A 20749-nucleotide genomic window follows, 5' to 3' on the forward strand; every position below is an offset into this window, starting at 1 on the left:
GTCTGGGTAAACCTGTATACCGCAGGTATTTGCCTTTCAATAAATATAATATTCGTAAGAAAATCATTTTTTAGGATGCGAAGGACATGATAGTACAACCTTTCATATTTTTTTCATGGAATTATATATTACATCTTTAAATCAAAAGTTATTAAATTTTACTTATATAAATTATAATTGCTAAATTTTAAATTAATTGAACGTGTCTCACTACTATTATACAAAATTTTACATGTAAAATGGATGCAACTTGAGTTATAGTTTCACTGATACAGATGTCCCAAACATCAAACTGGCTTCATGTCATATTAGCTTAAACTTGATGTGGATAATGATTTTGCATACGTTATTAAATACTGGTGACCTTGATTAAATATGAAATAGAACAAAAAAATCATGGCAGATTGTGTAAGAACTGATAATTATAACAATTGATAAACAAATAAGCCATTCTCTTTCTCCTCTTCAGACATGTTCAGAGCTAAAAGTAGCAGCTGCTTGAGATGCTTGACCAATATATTTATAAGCCAGAACGAAAGTTTCACATAATTAAGAGCTAACTCAGCTCCTAGTCCCATATTTATGCTTCATACCCTACCTCAAATGAAAAAATTACCATGATACAATTGTTTCCTGCTGCATAAATGAAAGGCAGCTCCCACCGAAAAGACCACAGGGCATAATGGTTTTTCTCCCCTTTACCTGTCTTGAGCTGGAAGCCAAAACATTTGTTTTTGAATCTGTATGTTGCTGAAATTGATAATTTTAGCTGCAAACTGCTTCAATTGCAAGTTTCTTCGTAGTACCAGGACACAAGCTCTTATCAAAGTTCTCTTTTGTTAGTTCTATGGCACACTCATTTTTACCTAGGCAGACCTGCAACGCATAGCATATTAGGGAAATGAAAATAATGCCTGTCAAGTTAAAAGATTAAAAAAGAACAAGAAGACAACCCCTTAAAGCATATTAATCCTAAATGCAAATATTTTTGTTTCATAGACTATTCCGAAAGACTGAAATAGTGCTATTAGGCCAAACCATGAGCAGTGCAGATACACTCTAATATAAATATGAGTTGACCATGAATTTTACTCCACTTGAATATTGGAATATATTGTGCCAACAGGACTTGTGACACTAATTTTGAGAAGCTAGTATCCGTGCTCACGCTTTTAATCAATTATGATCATCTAATATCGAATAATAAAGAGACAAATAAGTCATGGTCAAGAGTCAAAACATCAGAGGTATGATTTTGAAGAATGAACAAAATAGAATCTAGCAAATGCAATGCCCCACCCTTGCATATATTAAACTTATCAATATTCATAACAACTAAGTTCTTTGCAAAATGAGGTGGTCAAAATCTGTAACAATAGGCCATTTAGAAAGAATTTGCACCTACACACGCGCACACGCACACACACAAATGCAAACACAAATTTCTGACAGAAGGAATTGAAGTTTTGCCAGATTTAACATAGAGCAAGTTTGGCCATAGGAATTTCCTCAAATCAAATTCGAACAGACTTAGATTGTATGTTATTTCATATTGCCACAAAATTTATGCACACCAATCATATTGTTTATTAGGTTTATGACAGTGGGTAAGAAAGCATCCATGTTAAAAATGAGTGGCATATTAACACTTCAGTGTTTTTCTACCCAAAAAATTTGTAAGAATGAAATCGTATTCAATGTTTATCGTATATATCCTAATTCACTATCAATTTGTGGAAGCTTTACAAATTTTATTATTTTAAATTCATGTCATTTTATGTTATACTTAAATCAAGCATATAAAAACTTATTACTTGTTTGGTTTTTTTTAAAATGGTCTGTAAATAAATCAAAATTGTGCTTTGGATTCATTGTGAATTCTACATTTTATAATGGATCATTCTTTGCTATCAACTATGATTCAAACCCAAAGCGAATGTTAGTTTGGAGTTAACATAAAACTTGCTCCTTTTGACCGTTGGCCATAGAGCAAACTGTGGTTTCAGGCCTTGTCCTCAAACTAAAAATGACTGTAGTCACTTGGATTAAGAATTGTCCATTAAATAACAAATATGTGAATTTGATTGAATTATTGATTAAAAGTGGAACTGACAAATCAAATGTTAATGCATGAGTTTGTCTTCATCTTAATATTGATTCTATACATACAAATGCTCATTCAAACAAACACTTTGATAATCTAGTTATGAAATGGTAATTCATTTCATTTCATATTTCGTTTGCATTTGATCCTATAAATGAGTTAGTTTACTAGTTCCTTGGCACAGTTTCTTCTGCCAACTTTTCTAATGTTTTGCAAATTCTTAGCTATTGTTTATGTGTAGGCATTCTTGAGGAATGATGAGTACTAGTTTTGATTTTGGACTCAGACCTTAAGACTTGGCTATTCTTTTTGGAAATAATTGAAGTTAAGTATTTTGTGGTGTTTTCTTTTAATCAATAATTTCAAGTTAAATTATGTCTGAAATTATCTTGAATCTCAGTTTGTCAATTATCACAGTCATACTCTAATCCCTTGGAGTAACTGTTGACCTTACATGCATATGTGGTGTTGCTATGAACTTAACCCTAGAAATAGGGACATAACAAAAAATATAACCAAAATTATGGCGTAACCCTTACCTTTTCAACCACAAATGTTGACTTAGGATCATGGCAGTCCCCCATGCTGTACGACCCACACCTTCCCGTTGGATTTCCATAGCTAGCGAATTTCACATTAGATATCCAAGTATTATTGGGGCACTTTAGATGGACAGTTGGTCTGGTTTTGTCATTTCCATTTCCATCTTTAGATATTGACTCCTGGTCAACCATAGGGTAGTCCTCAGCAATGTGAGAACATAGGCCTGATGTTTTGCGTTTTGAGAATCTAATTTTTGTTGGATCTCCACCTTTCTCCTCAAAGATCACCAAAATGTTTCCAGATGGCTTGAACCAAGAACGTGGAACATGATACCTGGTCAATAAAAACAATACACATTTTTCTTAAATATTATTGCAAGCAATAGCTTGTGACACATGATTTTATTAATATATAAAGCTAAACGTACATATCCTTTAATGTTCTGAAAACTTAGAATTGAGTTTTATGCAGGAAAAGGCCTAAGAAGCTAAATATAGAGATCTATGTTGGAGAAATAGACTAGGACAAAATGAAAGATGGGGAGGGAGCCAATTTTTTTATTATAATTATGAATCCTTTACATGCTTGGTCAATAAGTGTATTCTTAAACTTGGAAACCTGAAAGATTAGGCAACATTTCTGCTTTTGTCAATATAACTTTTTTGGCATATTAACCCCATGTATCCTTTCGTTAGTATGCTTTCGATAATGAGTTGGATGGTCAAAGAAATTATATTAGTAAAATCAATTTTTTTCATTGCTTTTACTATGAAGTTCGAGTTCTTTCGTAACATTGTTTTAACTATCTTCTGATTAGGCTTACCATCTTTGTGTTGGTTCTCCACAACCAGTAAGGCATTTGTCTGGGAAAAATTTGCCTCTGTAATCACATTCCTGTACACACTTCAGATGTTTAGAACTTTCAATTGGCCAGTATCTTCCAATCTCTTCTCCATTTAACCAGGCTAGACCTTTCCCCATATGAATCATATCCAGTCCAACAGGTTCATCTCCTGAAGGTGGATCTACAACAACCTGCCAGAGCTTAAGTACTTAAATTCCTTTTTTTTTGTTAAATGTTGAACATTGGTAGATTAAGCTGTAAAAAATTTACCCCCAAAAGATATTTATCCTGAAGTAAATATGAACAGGAAAGAAAGGTCTTTTCTAGATCTCTACCTTGTACCATGTTAGAGGCTGATTTTTTGGTGGTTCTGAGGTCGACACCCAATTTACACCAGCCAAAATTTCTGGCTTGTATATACCCAAGTGTTCTCCTTGCAATCCAATCTGTATACGGCAGTAGCAAAGAAAGAGATAAGGCTTTCAGAAACTTAAAGGCAATAAAAAATTTGTGAATATTTCACTCTTCAGCTATTGCATATGATATTCTACCCTTCCAAGGCTTTGGAAGATGACAATTGACTTGTAAAAAGATGATTGCATCTTTCTGATAACAAATTCTTGGAACTTATGACCACATCAATCAGAGCATCTACGAATAAAAACAAGGTTAAGAGGGCTCAATAAGCAAGAGAGATCATACTTTATATTAAAGCGTAATTATACTTTATTTTTCTTTTTGCTTCTTTCTTTTATATCTTAGTTCTTGGTTTGTAAAAAAGTCACATGACTAAGATGTGATTTTTTATTGGCTAGGACGGCCCATCTTGATCAAATTAGATTCCTAAAGCATCAAATACTATGATTGTACAGCTAGTTTTGCCCTGGCATAAATAGTCTTTCTAGGTTTGTAAGTGATACTATGACAATCTTATCTTAATTTTCAGAATTATTGAATATAATAATCTAGACTCCAGATCTGTTTTGTTTGATATTTTTCTGCAATTTCCAGCTTGTAGACTCTTGATGTGTTGTTTCTTCCTTAACACAACATTAGCATAATCTAAAATTGTGAAAATAACCATCACCCACAAATCATGCATAAATTATTGTGGGATAAAACCTTAAAAAACAGTAATAAAGATTTGATCCTAAGTTTTAAGGTGTACTTTTCTTTAATGCAATTATGGTGATAGTATTGCCATCAAAAAATATCTCAAGAACTAGAATACTAAATTTATGCCAGAGGCTCATGAAGTATTTCAAGCTTGTTGAGGAACAAAAGCAACTTCTGATAGAAAAATGTCAATTCAAGGCATAAATTTAGTACATAGGATTTAATCTAATTTTGTGGACTGGCTTGTTTGGTTAATTTTATTTGATCTTATTTGGTATTAGGTGGGCTTTATTTTCCATAGGCTTAAAACCTAGGTTTATGAAGCTCATACATATAGGTTTTGTTCATTATTGACATTTTGATATTAAGATTTTGAAATGAGATTTGAGTTTATGCAATTGAGATCTTTGGACTATTACTGAGTATTATTATTGTAGAAAATTAGTACCGCATCAACTTCTTAATAGCTGAACAGAAATTAATTACAAAAAACAGGAAAGCTGAATCCATTATGGATTTTGTGTTCTCTCATCAGAAAGGCTGGACTTCATCCTAAGTCAATATTTACTTGAACAATCAGATGCAGGGCACATGACAGTTTTGCTTTTTCTTCATTCTTCAAACAGCATGATAAAGGTAACCCGACAAGGCAAAGAAGATTTACAGTGGCATTTTAAATGGTCAAAACTTCAAGGGTCTTTCTGACAATATAGCATTATTGTGACTTTGTTGTGTGAAACAAGCATTATCATGACTTTGACAATCAGATAAAGCTGGATATGAGAGAAATAATTATGACCCTAACTCAATAGAGCAAAATACCTTGTAGGTCCAGCTAGACATAGACAAATCTATGGTTCCATTGTTGAGCCCCTCAATCTTCACACTTGTTAGTCCTGCTCCTACCCATTCATATAACCCACCTGCATTCTGACACCAGCAAGAGCAGATCAGTGGGACTTTCAAAACCATAGGATCAGAGAGTAAAATGGACAAAGTTTAGAATAAATCATACAAAATTTTACTATAATAGTAGAAGGAAAGAAGATAATTATCAATACTAACTTGCTTGCATCCATGATTGCATATATGATGGACATAGCACTTTAGAAGCACGCAATTTTTTTATTAGAAGCAAACATTCAAAATCCAAGATCAACTGTTTGAATGGCTAAAAGAAATTTTAGTAAGGGTATTGTGTTTTTCATTTTTTTCCCAGAGAAGGGGGAGGGAGTGGTGGGGGGCAGATGCAAGTATAGATAAGGAGAATCGAGATATTCGCTATGGTTGGAAAGATACAAGGGTGCAAAGAGCTCTAAAACATTATAGATTAATGGACACTCCCTACGTAGTGTAAGTTTGCACCGTCTCCAGAATAGCTCTTTTTCTGCAACTACATCTCTCTAAAGCCCCAAGGACCCCATTCTATATACAAATTTAAGATCCACAGATAATGCAGACACTAGGATAAGATCCAATTACAGTCAACATAGTCCACAATTTGCCACAACACAAAGAATTCAAATAAAAGTAACAAAAAATTCCAGAAAGCATCATACAATGTATATGGGTTCCAGCAGTAGTTTCATAATTTAGGCATAAATTAAGAATTCTTTAATCATGTTTATAAGCAACAAACAAAAGATAAAATCTCTAAAATATTTCTTTCTAAGGCATGTTGGACATTTAATAATTATGGCTTGATATTTACGTACTATCTTGGAATTCATCAATTCCTAGTCAAGAAAGTATCAACTGGTCCTAATGAAAAAGATTCATATTCAAGGCAAGCTGTTTAAAATAATCAGAAGGATCACCCTTATGTAATGGTAGGGAACCAGTCAAGAAGCAGAAAATTTTGAAATACATAATCTCCTAAGGTTCCAAATACCCTACAATTTTTTCTGGAAGGGGACATATGAGGAAGTCCAAGGGGGGAGAGGGATTCTAACCTTGGACCTTATCCCTCCCAAAGAGAGGTCACAACTGCTAGGCCAAGCTTTGCTTGTCAAGCACCCCATACATTTACTCTAAGGAGAAATTCACCAATGAAAAAGAAGAAAAAAAAAAAAGATACAAGGAAAGATAATATCTTCTTAAATTAGCCAAAAATTAGCTACGATGCAGGTTAGGCCATTAGGGTATCAGCCCTGCATGAAATATTCCATGTTAAAAAAAATAGTTCAAAAGAATGGAAGAACCATTTATACCTAGAATATCTAGGATAATTTTAACAACGAATCAAAACATTTCTAAAAATTTGAAAGCACTAAACAAGAAAATGTTGTAGGCATCAAAGGGAACAAAGCTTGTGTTGTGAGTGAAAACCAACATTGGTGCAACTCAAAACAAATATATGAATCTTTCAGCAAACATGCAAGCAAGAATATGTTTTACGTATACAAGTAAAGAAGAATAACTGACTTGTAGGCCCACAGTCATGCTTAACAGTGCAATTTCATTCTTCCCTGCCTTGAGAGAAATTGGATTCTCAAATTTGAAGGGTGAATGTGAGCCATTTCCAGAAGCACTACCTGTAAAATGCCCAGGAAAATTTTGAGATTTATGTCAAATATCTACACATAAGAGACGCATAGCAAACTGAGAAGTGCAAAATACAACTGTCAGGGTGATAACACTGTCACAATGAACTAGCCGAGAGAAAATGTAGACATAAACAGAAGTCAAGTATATAAGATGAAAATTGCATATATTAATAATTTCTCTCTAATGTAAATAAGATATTATTTCAAAACAAAAATCATAAAGGTCTAAGTACGAAAATTGGAGAAACAATAATAACCTTGAAGTTCCTGATTCACAAAAGCATGAAGAGCATGACCCTTTGACTCAATAAGAAGAACTGGACGGGTTCCCTTCTTCAGAAATTCTTCATTTTCACCAACAATTATACTGCAATTCAAGTATACTCATACTATTAGCTGGCACAACTACAATAGAATATCATAGAACCTAGATGATACTAATTAACAGCATATACAATCCACAACCATGTTGAATTTGGATCATGTTAGCATATCAGAGATAGGTCAAATGAGACAAATTCAATTTCTTAGATACAACCTTTACTTTGAAATAAAGCTTCTTTAGTCTAGATAAGAAACTTTGTTTTTATCAAATGGAAGAAGGTGCTAATTTCATAAAATGGATACCACATGCACCAAGATTTTAATTGGGAAAAGAATTATACAAATTAGCATAAAACTAATATCCCATAGGCTTCAGAAATCTGGACAGAGAGATAGCTGCACAACTTTAAACATAGCAACAATATAGGGAAAAAGCATATTATAACTATTTGGGTCTGTTCTAACTATAAGCTCAGAAGGATCAAAGCTCCTAATTTACACTCTAGTTTAATATATATTTGTTAACCACATAGCACCCACAAATTTTTATTTTTTGAAAAGCAGCATGGCACCCATAATTAATATAATAAAACATTGTATCCCTACAACACCAGCATGATTCCTTCTGAAAAGAAAGCAGTACCTCTGGGCAGATAATCAGGTGACAGGAGATAAAGTAAATTTATAAATCTATAAACACCAAAGTTCATATCATTAATCCATAGATGGTGAAACAACATGAGATGCTTCCACTCTTCTAAAATGCATGTCCTTTTGCACCTATTTTCCGATTCCTTATTCATCCAAATCCTAATATACTCTGAAAGAGAAAAACTGTAAACATTCGCACTGAATTTTCCCCCAAGAAATACAAACCTTGTTGTATACCAGAGGTAGTCAGTAGTATCTTTTGTGGTATTTATATGATCCACAAAACCATTTTTAGTGAAGTCAGGTGCTCCCCAAATTCCAGCATTCTCCACAAATATATCCCATTTTAGAGCTTTCAAGTCTTTACTGGGTAATGCCACTGATGGCTGCAACTCCTCGGGTACCATTTCTACTACAGAGGCCTGGGAACTTATCTGTTGACATTAGGCAAAGAACAGGGATGAAGCCAGGGTTTTAGTCTTTGTTGTTTTTTTTTTTTTTTTGTTGGGGGAGGGGGGCGGGGAGGAAATAAATAATATATTTAATTATAATTCAAATAAGAGTAGAAAGTATAAAGACTATTTCTTTGATAAAAAATATGGTAAAAAGTTCAAGATTCAAATAAATAATAATTAATTCCATAAAAAGTATTAATTCCTTTTACAAGTAAAAGATACGTAGATTTGAAACAGTGTAATTCATATTGGATATGAAAGAATTGAATACAAACTAAAGTCAAAATAATAGTTTTCCTTCAAAATAGAATAGAAGGTGCAAAAGTTTTAGAAAACTAATTTAAAGGATGAAAGAAAAAGAAGAAAACTAAAATGAAACTCGCATGCCTAATTGAATTTTGTATTCAAATTATAGCAACTATATTTTCTTTAACTAATGTATATTCTTTCATTAGTCTTGATATGTTAATGAGTTTCAACATTTTTATGTGAGTAATTGATAAGGAATGTTCACTGTTTAAGCAGTTAAGAATCAAGTATAATAATGGTTACTTTTACATAAAAAAGAGTCAAGGGAAATAATTAGTAATTAAGGTAAAACTAAAATGTAGCAAACAATTATAAAGTTATGATATCAATCAGAAAGTTCGACAAAGGAAGAGCCATGTTATAAGATTTTGGAGGTCAAAATCAAAATTTCTTTGTGCTCAAGAAAACTGTGTTCATCAAAGTTTTCAAGAGCACCCCTCAGAGTCACCCCTGGCAGTGGATGAAATATTCAGACATTAACATGTAGATATGAAAAAAATTGGAAATTTACCTTTGCCGTGTTAAATACAACATTCTTACAGTCGGGTAGAATGCTGACTGACCATGCAGGCAGGTGATATGACACATTCCGGAACAATACATTCTTGTCAGTTTTATCATCCATGTTAGCAAGAAAGGCAGCACAGGCTCCTGAACCATCATCATAAACATCGGCCTGCAATGAAGTGTTTATTCAGCAAATGATGGTCAATAAATAGATTAGAGTAATTGATACATAAATACGTACAGTAAGTTTTTTAAATCTGCCAATAAAAATTCCACATTTTACAATAACATAGGAATAATAAAAACTGAAGAAGGAGGAAACAAGTCACTTATATAAACAGTTATGTGAATGTCTTAACTACACAACCTTAATGACTTAAGACATTCTAGTGCAGAAAATTATTTTGCTAGCTGTCACAATATAATCAAATTTTCTGCTCTTATGCTGAAAATGATTTGAATATTTGATTTTTTTATTGAGCGGCCACTTAATTTCCTGATTAATATGGCTAATTAAGGATGTAGATATCAGGATTTAGTATTTGGTGAAAAAATACTTTTTGTTGTAGCAGTTAGTATCAAAAAATTGTAAAAACAAATTATTGTCTTGGAGATTCTAAATTGTCTGATATTTATTATGTGAGTCCAGAAGGTTTTAATTTTTCCAAAAACCATTTTGCATTGCACTTCAAAGGAAACCTAGGTTTCAACAAGAAAACAGAAACCAACAATTATGCAAGGGCTGCTTGAGATGCTTCAAAATGGCATTGTCTTGAAATCATTAGAATTTCCTTTCCTGTCATGAATGGATAATCCTTGTGAAAGAGGTGAGATCTTTTTTGTTTTGGGTAAGCATGAGAGAGGTGAGATAGCAATTGCAACCAAGTAACAAGAGTGAAGTAGAGAGAACCAAGAGGACTGCACAGTCTTTAGTATTGTGGTAGGTGAAAATATGGAAGTAGCCGAGAACACTTGAGATAGTGTTCTACTGAGCACCCAAGAGGTGCAGTGGTACTAGGTAAAGATAGTTAAATTTGGAGACCTTAGAGCAATACTGGTACTGGAAGAGGAGTTGTGCCCAAAAGCAGTACCACCATTGGGAGAAGAGGTAGTATCCAATACCAAAAGTAGTACCAGTACTGGGAAAAATTAATACGGTATTCGAGGGAGATGTGGGGAAGTAGAACAAGTAGGGAAAGAGATAGAAACAGAGATTCAGAGGGAAAATCAGAAATAGACAGAAGCAAATAAAGAGGAACAGAGGAAATTGGGGGAGAGAACCAGAAAGAATCCTTAGATGGAGAAAATCTCAATATCTCAAATATTCATCTTCCAAAACCTTCTTAAAACTAAATAAAGTAGGTATTTATAACTAAACCCAAGCCACTAATAAAATGTAAAATGCCGAATAAAAACCTAAGACCCTAATGATTGAAAAATTAAAATACTAATTAATATGAAAGAACCTAAATAATCTTAAATAGCCTAAATATGTAAAGATTACAATCAAATCTATAAACTACGTAAATAAAGTCCTAGATAACTTAATCCTTATCCAACATAATTGCACCCTCCATCATTCTCCCCTGGTTGGAGAAAACTCAACCTCAAGCTTTGAAAAATCAAAGCAGAAGAAATTTCAAGCAAGATCCACAAAAAGTAACGTCAAATATGAACTTCACTAGAGACACAAACATCTTCAACAAACCAGCTTGCATCACATTCTTGAACACACTTGGAATGACGAAATCAATGGAACAATTTGTATTTACATGTGTAATATATTAACAGTTTTGTTGCCTAACACTAATTCAAGAGATTATTTAACTAATAAAATGGAATTTATATGAAAATAAAAAATTATTTCATGAAAATTAGTACTAAAAAAAAATAAAAAATTTGGGTCAGGACAGATTGGATGTAGGTGGCAAATTAAGCATACCCAAATAAACCCCTAAACTATATCTAAAAAGTCAATTAATCCTCTATCCTTTTACTGCATTCAATTAAGGCTTTGAGCTTTTTTTTTGAGTTAAATAAGCTTCTCTTACTAATTGTTGACTAACTTCCATCAGTCAATGGTACAATTGGCACTTTTATGCCACATCATCTGTCACATGGTGGGCTGACGTGTCATTGTGATGATGTCACTGCCACATGGCATTAAATGTTGCTAATTAAGAATTATGTATTTACCTTTTTGCCAATCCACATGTCCAACAGATTATGGAAGAAAGTAAATTTTTTATATTTTTTTGTTTTAAATCCTTAAACCAATCATTTTTAGACACGTGGATGGGCAAAAAGGTAAACACAAAATTCTTAATCAGAAACATTTAATGCCATGTCAACTACCATGTGGCAATGACATCATCAAAATGACATGTCAACCTGCCTCATAGGTGATATGGTACAAAAGTGTCAACTTTACTGTTGACTAACAGAAGTTAGTCAACAGTTAGTGAGAATGGCTTATTTGACTCAAAATAAAAGTTTAGGGCTTAATTTAATGCAATAAAAGGATATGGGCTTAATTGACTTTTTTGGTATAGTTTAGGGACTTATTTAGTATTTAGCCAAAAAAAAAATAAATTCTAAATCTTGTAATTGTTAATGCTAAGGAAACTAACTGAAATGTTGCAAACGTTTAAACTGATATGATTACGAGAAAAAAAACAACTTTTTAATAGGTGCTTGTGTAGTAACTCATGCAGTTTTTTTAAGTCAAAAATTGAACCTCAAAAGACATTTCAAGTCAGAACATTAGAAACATGAGAAACATGAGAGTTGAAGGTGACAAGTTTAATATAATTTTGGGGCTAATAGTTTCAATGCGTAAAAGAACGTTTAACAATAAAAGCAACAACGAATTTACATTAATGCTTAAACAAAATCTGATCTATTAACAAAAACCCAGCCAAAATAGAAAAATATGACATCTGAAGTTATATGGATAAAAAGTTATGTAAAGGAAAACCTTACCTCCAGGGAAGGACCTAGTGACAAATTAGTTGGTTCACTCTTCAGCAATGCATGCTCAATTAACTTTATAGCTCTATGGAGTTCCTTTAGGTGTCCCCATTTTGGAAGCCTAGGTAACCCTAAAAGACATATTAGAATCCACCAAACACTTAACTACTCTACCTGAGTAGAATATACTTGTTTACCGATATCATTGGAATAGCTTACCATACTCATCAATAGGTGCTTCGTAATCATAACTTGTTGTAATGAAAGGTCCACCCGATGTTCGACCAAAATTCGTTCCACCATGATACTAAACCACAGAAAAAATGGTTACCATGATGATGCTAAGGAACAGGAATGATCAAGTAAACACATTAACAAATAAGTTAACTACAGCTGTTCAAAATGATATCTGAGAAACTAAGATTGATTAGCACACCATGTAGTAATTTTGTACACTTCCACCTTTCTGAAAGAAACGAGCAACAGAAAAAGCAATATCCTCAGGTGGCCTGTGAGGATCTCTGGCCCCAAATGTTTTAAACCTGGAAAAGTGAAATACCGATTGCAGCAAAACTGAATAGAAACCATACGATCATAAAGGTTCCTAAATACAAAGTGAACTCATTTTTTAAATGCATCAGAAAATACATAATTGCAAGGTAAGTGAATGGAAGAAGTTGTGGTTCAAATTCAAATCAAAATGGCCTAAAATAAAATGTTGTATTAGGTGGTCAACTCCAAGAGCAAGCATGTTAACAGATTAAACTTCCTTTGAACTGGATGAATGAATCAAATCTCGAGATGAAATCAGCTTCTTCTTCTTACAATTTTATTTTTTTTTGAATGAAGAACTCGAGTCTACATAGAACTATTCTTTTCCTGGTTATTTATAGAAAAGTACAAGGAAAACAAAACCCTCAAGATAAAGAATTTTGAATTGTGAAGGTAACACGCATAAATATAAAGCACAAGAATTTTGAATTGTGAAGGCAACACGCATAAATATAAAGCACATGTTTGAAAGCAAGATAGCTTCATTACAGATTTCCATTGCTCTAAAACTCTTTATGCTTATTTTCTTAATATTATAAACCATCAGGAAAACCAAAAGAACATTTTAGATGCAAAACCACTAAACACACCTACACATTGGCACTTAACACAATTGATAAAAGAAAATGTAAAGTAGAACATTACCATCCAGGCCAGTTCTCAGTCCAAATTTTGGGCTTGTTTGGAGAATTAGGTTTGAATTGATCACAGTAAAAGGAGTTACAGGTATTAATCTGCAAAAATAGAAACACAGAAGCCTATGGTTTAAGCTGAATGGTAAATAGTTCACAGTTTTTTATATGTAAATCAATAAAAGCAATGAGCTCTGAAATCTTCTTTTATTTCAAACAGCCATGACCTAATTTCTTTTTTGAAAAAATGGAAAAGGTACTAATCCACAACTGACCTTGAGATGTTTCCTCAAGCAAGAACCATTAAGTTGTTATAATAGACAATATATGTGTCCAACATAGAATGTCACAGTGAATTTTAACAATCCTGAAATCAATGCCGACCTAACCATAGCTTAGCTGCTACTCTTTAGTAACCAGGTATATCATGCATGCTTGAGATGCACATAGAGATGCAGCAACTATTAAATATAGCATTGATCCTACTAATCTGTATCAGCTAGGTAAATCATTTTCATCCTTGCCAACTGTTTCAAGGCAAATAGCTGATGAATGCTCATAGGCCACAGATGATTTGTACACCAACACATATCATTGATTCCTAAAATATTGACTGATGTGGGTCGCCAGGAGGGTTTTGGTGTAGGCTTTATCTTTTTAATATCTTAGAATGCTTGTACTGCTGTACATGAGTTCTTCCTTTCATGAAAACAATTTTTAACTTGGTAATGGGTACACATAAGAACAATAGGGAGTTAAAAAAATGACAAGAACAGAGAAACCTAGGCAGTTGCCATATCAAAAGTAGTCGAAAATTGTTGGAAAGAAGTTATTTTTAAGGGTTGTTCATGGAAGTAAAAGCTAAAATTATGAAGGCAAATTGTGCTTGGCTTCTTAACCTAACAACATATATACAACCCTTTTTTTCTTTTTTGCTCAACCAACATATATAAGACCAGAAATGAAGAAAATTATAAGAGCCCCAAAAAGTATATGTCTACTGGAGAATAAAGAACAGTTTAGCTTTTTAAGAAACTACAACAATTCACGATTATGAGATACTGCAAATTAGTTGGTTTTCATATCTAGACCTTGCCCATTCAAAAGAATTATAATTGATGCAATTGTCACCCATACAACCCTAGCAAATTGGATGAAATGGAGAGATACAACTGGTGTCTTGTGTGGCCGCAAAACACCACTTAAGATGAAAGGTACATTTTTACAAACATGGATAACCCCTGCAATGTATTATGGCCCTCAATTGTTAGCCAACTAAGCATGTACATCTGCAGAGGATGAGCATAGCTAAGATAAGGATGCTAGATAGATGCATGTTCATATAAGAAAAGATAAAACTAAAAAGGAGTACATCTGGAAAAGGCCAGAATCAGTGCCAATTTGAAGGCAAAATGAAGGAGACACATTTAAGGCAGTTAGGACCTTTCACAAATGATATTATAAGGAGATGTAATGTATTGGAGAATGTCCAAGTCAAAAACGAAAAAGAAAGATCAAAGAAAAGGGTGAAAACCATGAAAAGGAACCTACATTTCCTGATGCTACTAGGATATGGCTATAGATACAGTACAATGGTGCAAATACAATTCATGTAGTCAAGCCCACATAGCAAGAATCAGCTAGATTCACTGTTTCCACTTTTTCTTTTTCTTTATTTATTTATTTTTTGGCTACATTGAAAACAAAATTTGGTTGTTGTTCTACTAGTTTAATTCAGAAGTATTTACTTTAAGATAGAGAAGCAACAAGATAGAACAGAACACAAATTCAAAGAACTTGCTTTGATTTCAAAAAGAGGAAGGTAAAAGAGATTGTACTCATTGGCCACATGCAAACAGAAGGAACCATACTTCATTTGCATTGATATCGTGACAATCTCACTTTGAATTGTACACTATGATGTTTGAATATTTATACACACACACACACACCAAATTCGTCAGGAAAAAAAAGTTAAAGTGAAGAAAATCTCACCACAGGATCAGGAGCATCATCTTGCTGACACATTATCCAAGGTACTCCAATATTCTGAGAAACTGCCATTTTAGCAGCCCACGTGACATATCGTTTTGCCCCTTCTCCATAATATTGTTCATAAAATCCATATTCGTTTTCTACCTGCACTTGGAGGAAGATGTTTAATGTACTCTCAAAGCAATCTCTCTAAGTGAGGAAGGGGGGGAAGCACACCAATTGATTGAATAAGTTCAAAGGGAAAAAATGCTTAATTACAAGCAAGACGAGGAATTGAAAAGGAAAAAGGATTGAGCACAAATTAACACATCATTCTTCTTCCTATCAGTAAGAATGGCTGAGGTTTATCCTTTCAGTGTATCAATTTGAACAGTATAACTTTATATAAATTCAGACTGCATAACTAGAAATTTAATTGCATCTAGTATCTTTGTTTTCAGTAATATCTCATGAAATTTCACTTAAATATGTCTCACACATCTATGCAAGAGAAAGAAAATCTATGATGTAAATCAATTCAATTTGAGAAATGGATATTGTTCTAACATAGGCAGTAACAAACAAGCATATGGCCTAATCGATCAGGCAAACAATACTATTCTAAGTAAACAAGTCATTACTGACCTAGTTCGATTCTAAAACTCACAATTGTATCTTTGATTTTTTTTTTCCAAAAAGTTAAAATTTTCCAGATTTTAGAAGTTGGCCCCAAAATTATACTTGTTCCATTCTCATAAAAGTTCAGGATAGAAGTTACTTAAACTATATTTCGGAAAATTTTTACTCATAAAAAATAGAATCAGCAAAGTGAACTGTTTCATTGGTATTCAAATCATCTCATTAGCAAGGAGGAGGTCCTAGAACCTTTAGGTCCCAGGTTCAAGTTCTACCATGTGCGGGTCTAGCCCAACTTTATGTTGGTCTGTTTAGTTTATATTTTGGTTGGTTTGTTGATTTCTTCCATAGATGTACTATACGAGTTATATTGAAAAGTTATTTAATTGTGATCAAAATTTCTACATGTAAATGTAAATGTAACCTCATCAAACAAAAAAATCCAAATCAGGGACTGTATAAAACTATAGTATCGCTCGAAGTCAAGAATCAGAGGAGAAGGCCCTCCATGTATATGTTTAGAGTTCAAGTGAAACTATAAAAAATGAATGTTAAGAAATTTCCTTAACCTCTGTACTACTCTAGTACAAATTGCTCGAACCTTTATTCACTATGGGATCCCAAATTTATTCAATGAGGGATTTCATCACCACTTTAATACTCCCCTCATGTGATGGACAAGGGACCTATCATGCAACATGTACTTCAAATGTAGGGATAATGGGCCAATTATGTGGCATGGACTTAACATCTAGGCATGACACCTATCACCGAGGGGCCAACAAAAGCGGCAAAGCCTATTACCATGTTAAATTTTAGGGAGGCATCCAACCTAAAAGTCAAATGGCAATAGAGGAAGAGGTCCTTGTTATATTAGTGTGCTCCCAGGATACCGCAAACTTGATTGTTGTAGGATTTTTATCACCACTTAACGCTCCCCCTCACATGTAGGGATAATAGATGGATACCCAAAATTTAATCAATGTGGGATTTTGTCACCACTTCAATGGACTTGGATCCCCTCTGTCACTTTTTTGTCCATTACTTTTTCAATGCATCCATCATCACCATTCACATATGTTGTACCAAACCATGACTTGTGAACCCCACACATGATACATGTGAATGGTGATAAGAAACGTATTGGAGAGTAGTAGATTGGAGAGTAACGCAGCTGCACCCACTTTAATACACAGTTCAAATCAGTTTGCTCAAAAAGAAATCTTCAGCTAAAGCTACTTCCAAGTTTTAATTTTATACTTACCTGGGCCATGATGATTGGACCTCCTTGTGATGCAAAAAGCTTCTCTTGCTTCATAAGGTTCACTATGACTGTCATGAACTTCTGCATGTAATACTAAACCGCAACAAGCAACCAAGTCAATACGTTGGCAATCATACAGAGTTGCATAAAGCAACAACTAAAGCACAAAATATTAACAGCTAACAATGAAAATACAGATAACTACTAGGCCACTATTCCTAATCTGAGACACCAAGAGTTTTAATCTCACCTTGAAGGGCTCACTATCAGATCGAAACACAGTACCAGGGACATAGTGCAACCAGACAGGTACCCCCCTGTATTATGCACATTTTAGAAAATCTACTCAAGGAATCCATAGCTCCAACATGTTTTAATACTGTTAAATATTAAAAAATGCATAATTCAATGATTTGAAGCATCAAAATGACAGCTTTTTTAAATCTATGATAAAATGTAAACACACCCAAAATTCCATTCAGCTGCGACAAATGGGCCAATTCGAAGAATCATATACAACCCAGCTTGCTGAACAATCTTTACAAACTTGACCAGATCGTATCGTCCTTCAAAATTGTACTACAAATTCACAATCAAAGGGGCAGAAACTTTGTGCTTAGTCAACAAAAATGTATCACATTATGAGCAATCTTGGTCCTACGAAGCACCGCAACAGATTTGAAGCACTCACTTTTCCAGGAGAAAGCTCATGTCCATTCCAAAACACATAAGATTCAATGACATCAACCCCTCCTTCCTTAGCTGTTTGAACCAACCCTGGCCACATCTGCCATATTACAGATTGAGCTCATCAAAGAGGACCATTTATAAAACCAAATACTAAAAAACAATCCACAATGCATAATAAAAAGAAACAAGCAATTAAATGACGACGAAAAACCCATTACAAAAAACATTGCACCCATAGAGATTGTAACATCAATCATATGACATTGGTATTAAACTGAAGAGTGAAAAGGTTAGATATTGAGATAATCTTAGCATCAAGTAAAGTAACAAGCAAAACCCAATGGATAAAGTGGAAGTAAAATGCAGAATGTACATCAGAAAGCGCAAAATCAAACTAAAAAGAGGGACCAATTAAGCCCCATTTAGATTAGGATTAAAAAACCAACCCCAGGAACGCTGCGGGGGTAATGAATGGCAGCAGAGATGAGGAGCTTGCGTTGTCCATCGATAATGAGAGAGCGGCGATCATAAGTTACATTGGCAGCAGAACAAGAGTTGAACAAAGTAAAGAAACAAATCAAGAGAAGAAGGAAAAGCTTCATCTTCTTTGGATTTTTTTGAGCTGAGCTTGATTTTTGTTTTCTACATTTATTTATAGGAAGAAAAAGGTCGATGAATTCATGTGCATTAGCATTGCTGAGACAGGCAGAGTGACAGGTGTGGGAGGGAGTGGGTAATTGTGGGGAAATGAAAAGATTTGCCGCGTTTTGAGTTAGCTGACAAATCTTGCCCTTTCATCTCCATGACTCCATCCCCAACAAATATCCATATCACTATCTTACGAAGTGTTAAGTTTGACTAAACGAAGAAATTACATTTGCCTAGATGATAAATGTAAGAAAAAAAAATCAGCTTTCTCTCTTAATTACCACGTATATCTACTATTGCAAAACATTTTATTAATATGATAAATAAGATAAATTGAATAATTAAGTTAAATAAATTGGAAAGTAGATGTTTCTTGTTATTGAAAGTTTTTTCAAAAAAAAATAATTTCAATAAAACTCTAGACTTCTTTGGAAAGAGAAAATAAAGGTTTTCAAATGACATAATAATTAAAAAGTTTTTGAATTATTCAAAAAATTTTAAATAAATACTTATTTTTTTTATTATATTTAATTAACTTTTTATATTTTTATTTTAAATTGAATAAACTTAACTAACAACGTCACTAATGAAAATATAAGTATTTGATTAAATATAATAAAAAATAAAAAAAATTTAAATAATTTTAATTTTTTTCAAAACATTATATCTTTTCAAATTTAATGACTATCCTTATTTCATCGATCATATGTAATAGATACTTAATATTAAAAAAATGAAAAACATTTGCCAAATATCAATACCTTCAATCCAAATTTGTATATTAACTTTAAATTTTATGTATAATAATCCATATTTTATTATTTTTAACATTTGAATTCAAAATTTTTAAATTAAAAATCTAAATTCTTACCATCGAATTATATCTCACAAAAAAGTCTTTTCAAAAAGCTTTTATTCATACGAACAAAAATGAAATCCTATAAACACTTCTTAGTGATTGAAATTCTTCTTACTTAAAACTAATCTCTTTTTTTTCTTTAATAAAAACCAAATTTCTCAGCTTTTTGCCAAAAAAAATATAGTATAATAATAACTAATAAAATTATAAACCCATAGTCCATAGATTGTTCTTATTTGGGGAATGCTATTTTTATGTCATTATAATGGGTGACATGTATTTGGAATTTATAGAGATTAATGTATGTCATAAACCCAAAATTGAAGGAAAGTTTATATTTATATATGGATGTAACATCATGTGTAATAGTAACATGGACTATGACATTTGAACTTTTATTAGAAATAATTATTATTGATATGAAACAATTCATTCAAAACTTATAAGAGAGATGCAATGCTCTTTTATTTGTTGTTTAATGTGCATGTGCATTGTTTGACAATGCTGACGCTTGCAGGTCACACTTGTGTTGAATGCAACATCTCTAGCATATAATAAAAAGATTTCGGCTTTCCCATCAACAAAATTAAAAATATATATATTATAATTTTTATGATATTAATATATCAAAATTCATTTTTTTTTTGGGATAAATGTTTGGGAAAGGAAAATTGGACCCAATTCTTGCCTTAGCCGTCAAGGCATCCATCCGAGTGGCCTTTTGTAGGTAGCTAGTTGTATTTACCTTTTCTTTCAACCCTCCCGCTTCCTCGACACTTCTTTGAAAAGGACGGAGGTTCATGCTCAAAAGTATTTGATGCAATCATGTGGAAAAATGCCTTCACTTTCACACGCCTTTATCTATTTTTGTATTGCATCGATGCCGATCATAACGATGATTGAGAAAATTTTTATATATTTTTATTTTATAATTATAATTATTTTTTATGAAATTTTTATATATTGTTTTGAAATGAAGTATTTATTTTTAATATTAATTATAATTGAACTTTAAAAAATAAAAGTAATTAGATATTTTTTGAAAATAAATTTTGTCTTTGGGCGAGAAAGGCCATTGATCGCCTGATTGACTTGGGTAAAGTTTTCAAAAATTCGGGTTTGATT

The 20749-nt window shown here is 32.8% G+C and overlaps 1 protein-coding gene across 1 annotated transcript; it reads right to left on the reverse strand.

Annotated features, from left to right (window-relative positions):
- Nucleotides 1–478: 478 nt before the first annotated feature.
- On the reverse strand, nucleotides 479–18852 carry BGAL10 (beta-galactosidase 10). Its single transcript, XM_021419061.2, has 19 exons — nucleotides 18564–18852; nucleotides 18119–18214; nucleotides 17894–18006; nucleotides 17678–17744; nucleotides 17428–17520; nucleotides 15549–15692; nucleotides 13567–13655; nucleotides 12806–12911; nucleotides 12589–12676; nucleotides 12382–12500; nucleotides 9404–9568; nucleotides 8354–8562; nucleotides 7411–7520; nucleotides 7032–7141; nucleotides 5430–5537; nucleotides 3827–3937; nucleotides 3471–3682; nucleotides 2644–2980; nucleotides 479–876 (listed from the first exon to the last, which is right to left on the reverse strand). The coding sequence occupies exons 1-19, from the start codon at nucleotides 18717–18719 to the stop codon at nucleotides 766–768; spliced, it is 2544 nt and encodes an 847-aa protein (XP_021274736.1). The 5' UTR covers nucleotides 18720–18852; the 3' UTR covers nucleotides 479–765.
- Nucleotides 18853–20749: the final 1897 nt, after the last annotated feature.

Source organism: Theobroma umbraticum, unplaced genomic scaffold (genome assembly GCF_002168275.2).
Source record: "Theobroma umbraticum cultivar Fairchild unplaced genomic scaffold, ASM216827v3 scaffold_44.0, whole genome shotgun sequence".
NCBI lineage: Eukaryota > Viridiplantae > Streptophyta > Magnoliopsida > Malvales > Malvaceae > Theobroma > Theobroma umbraticum.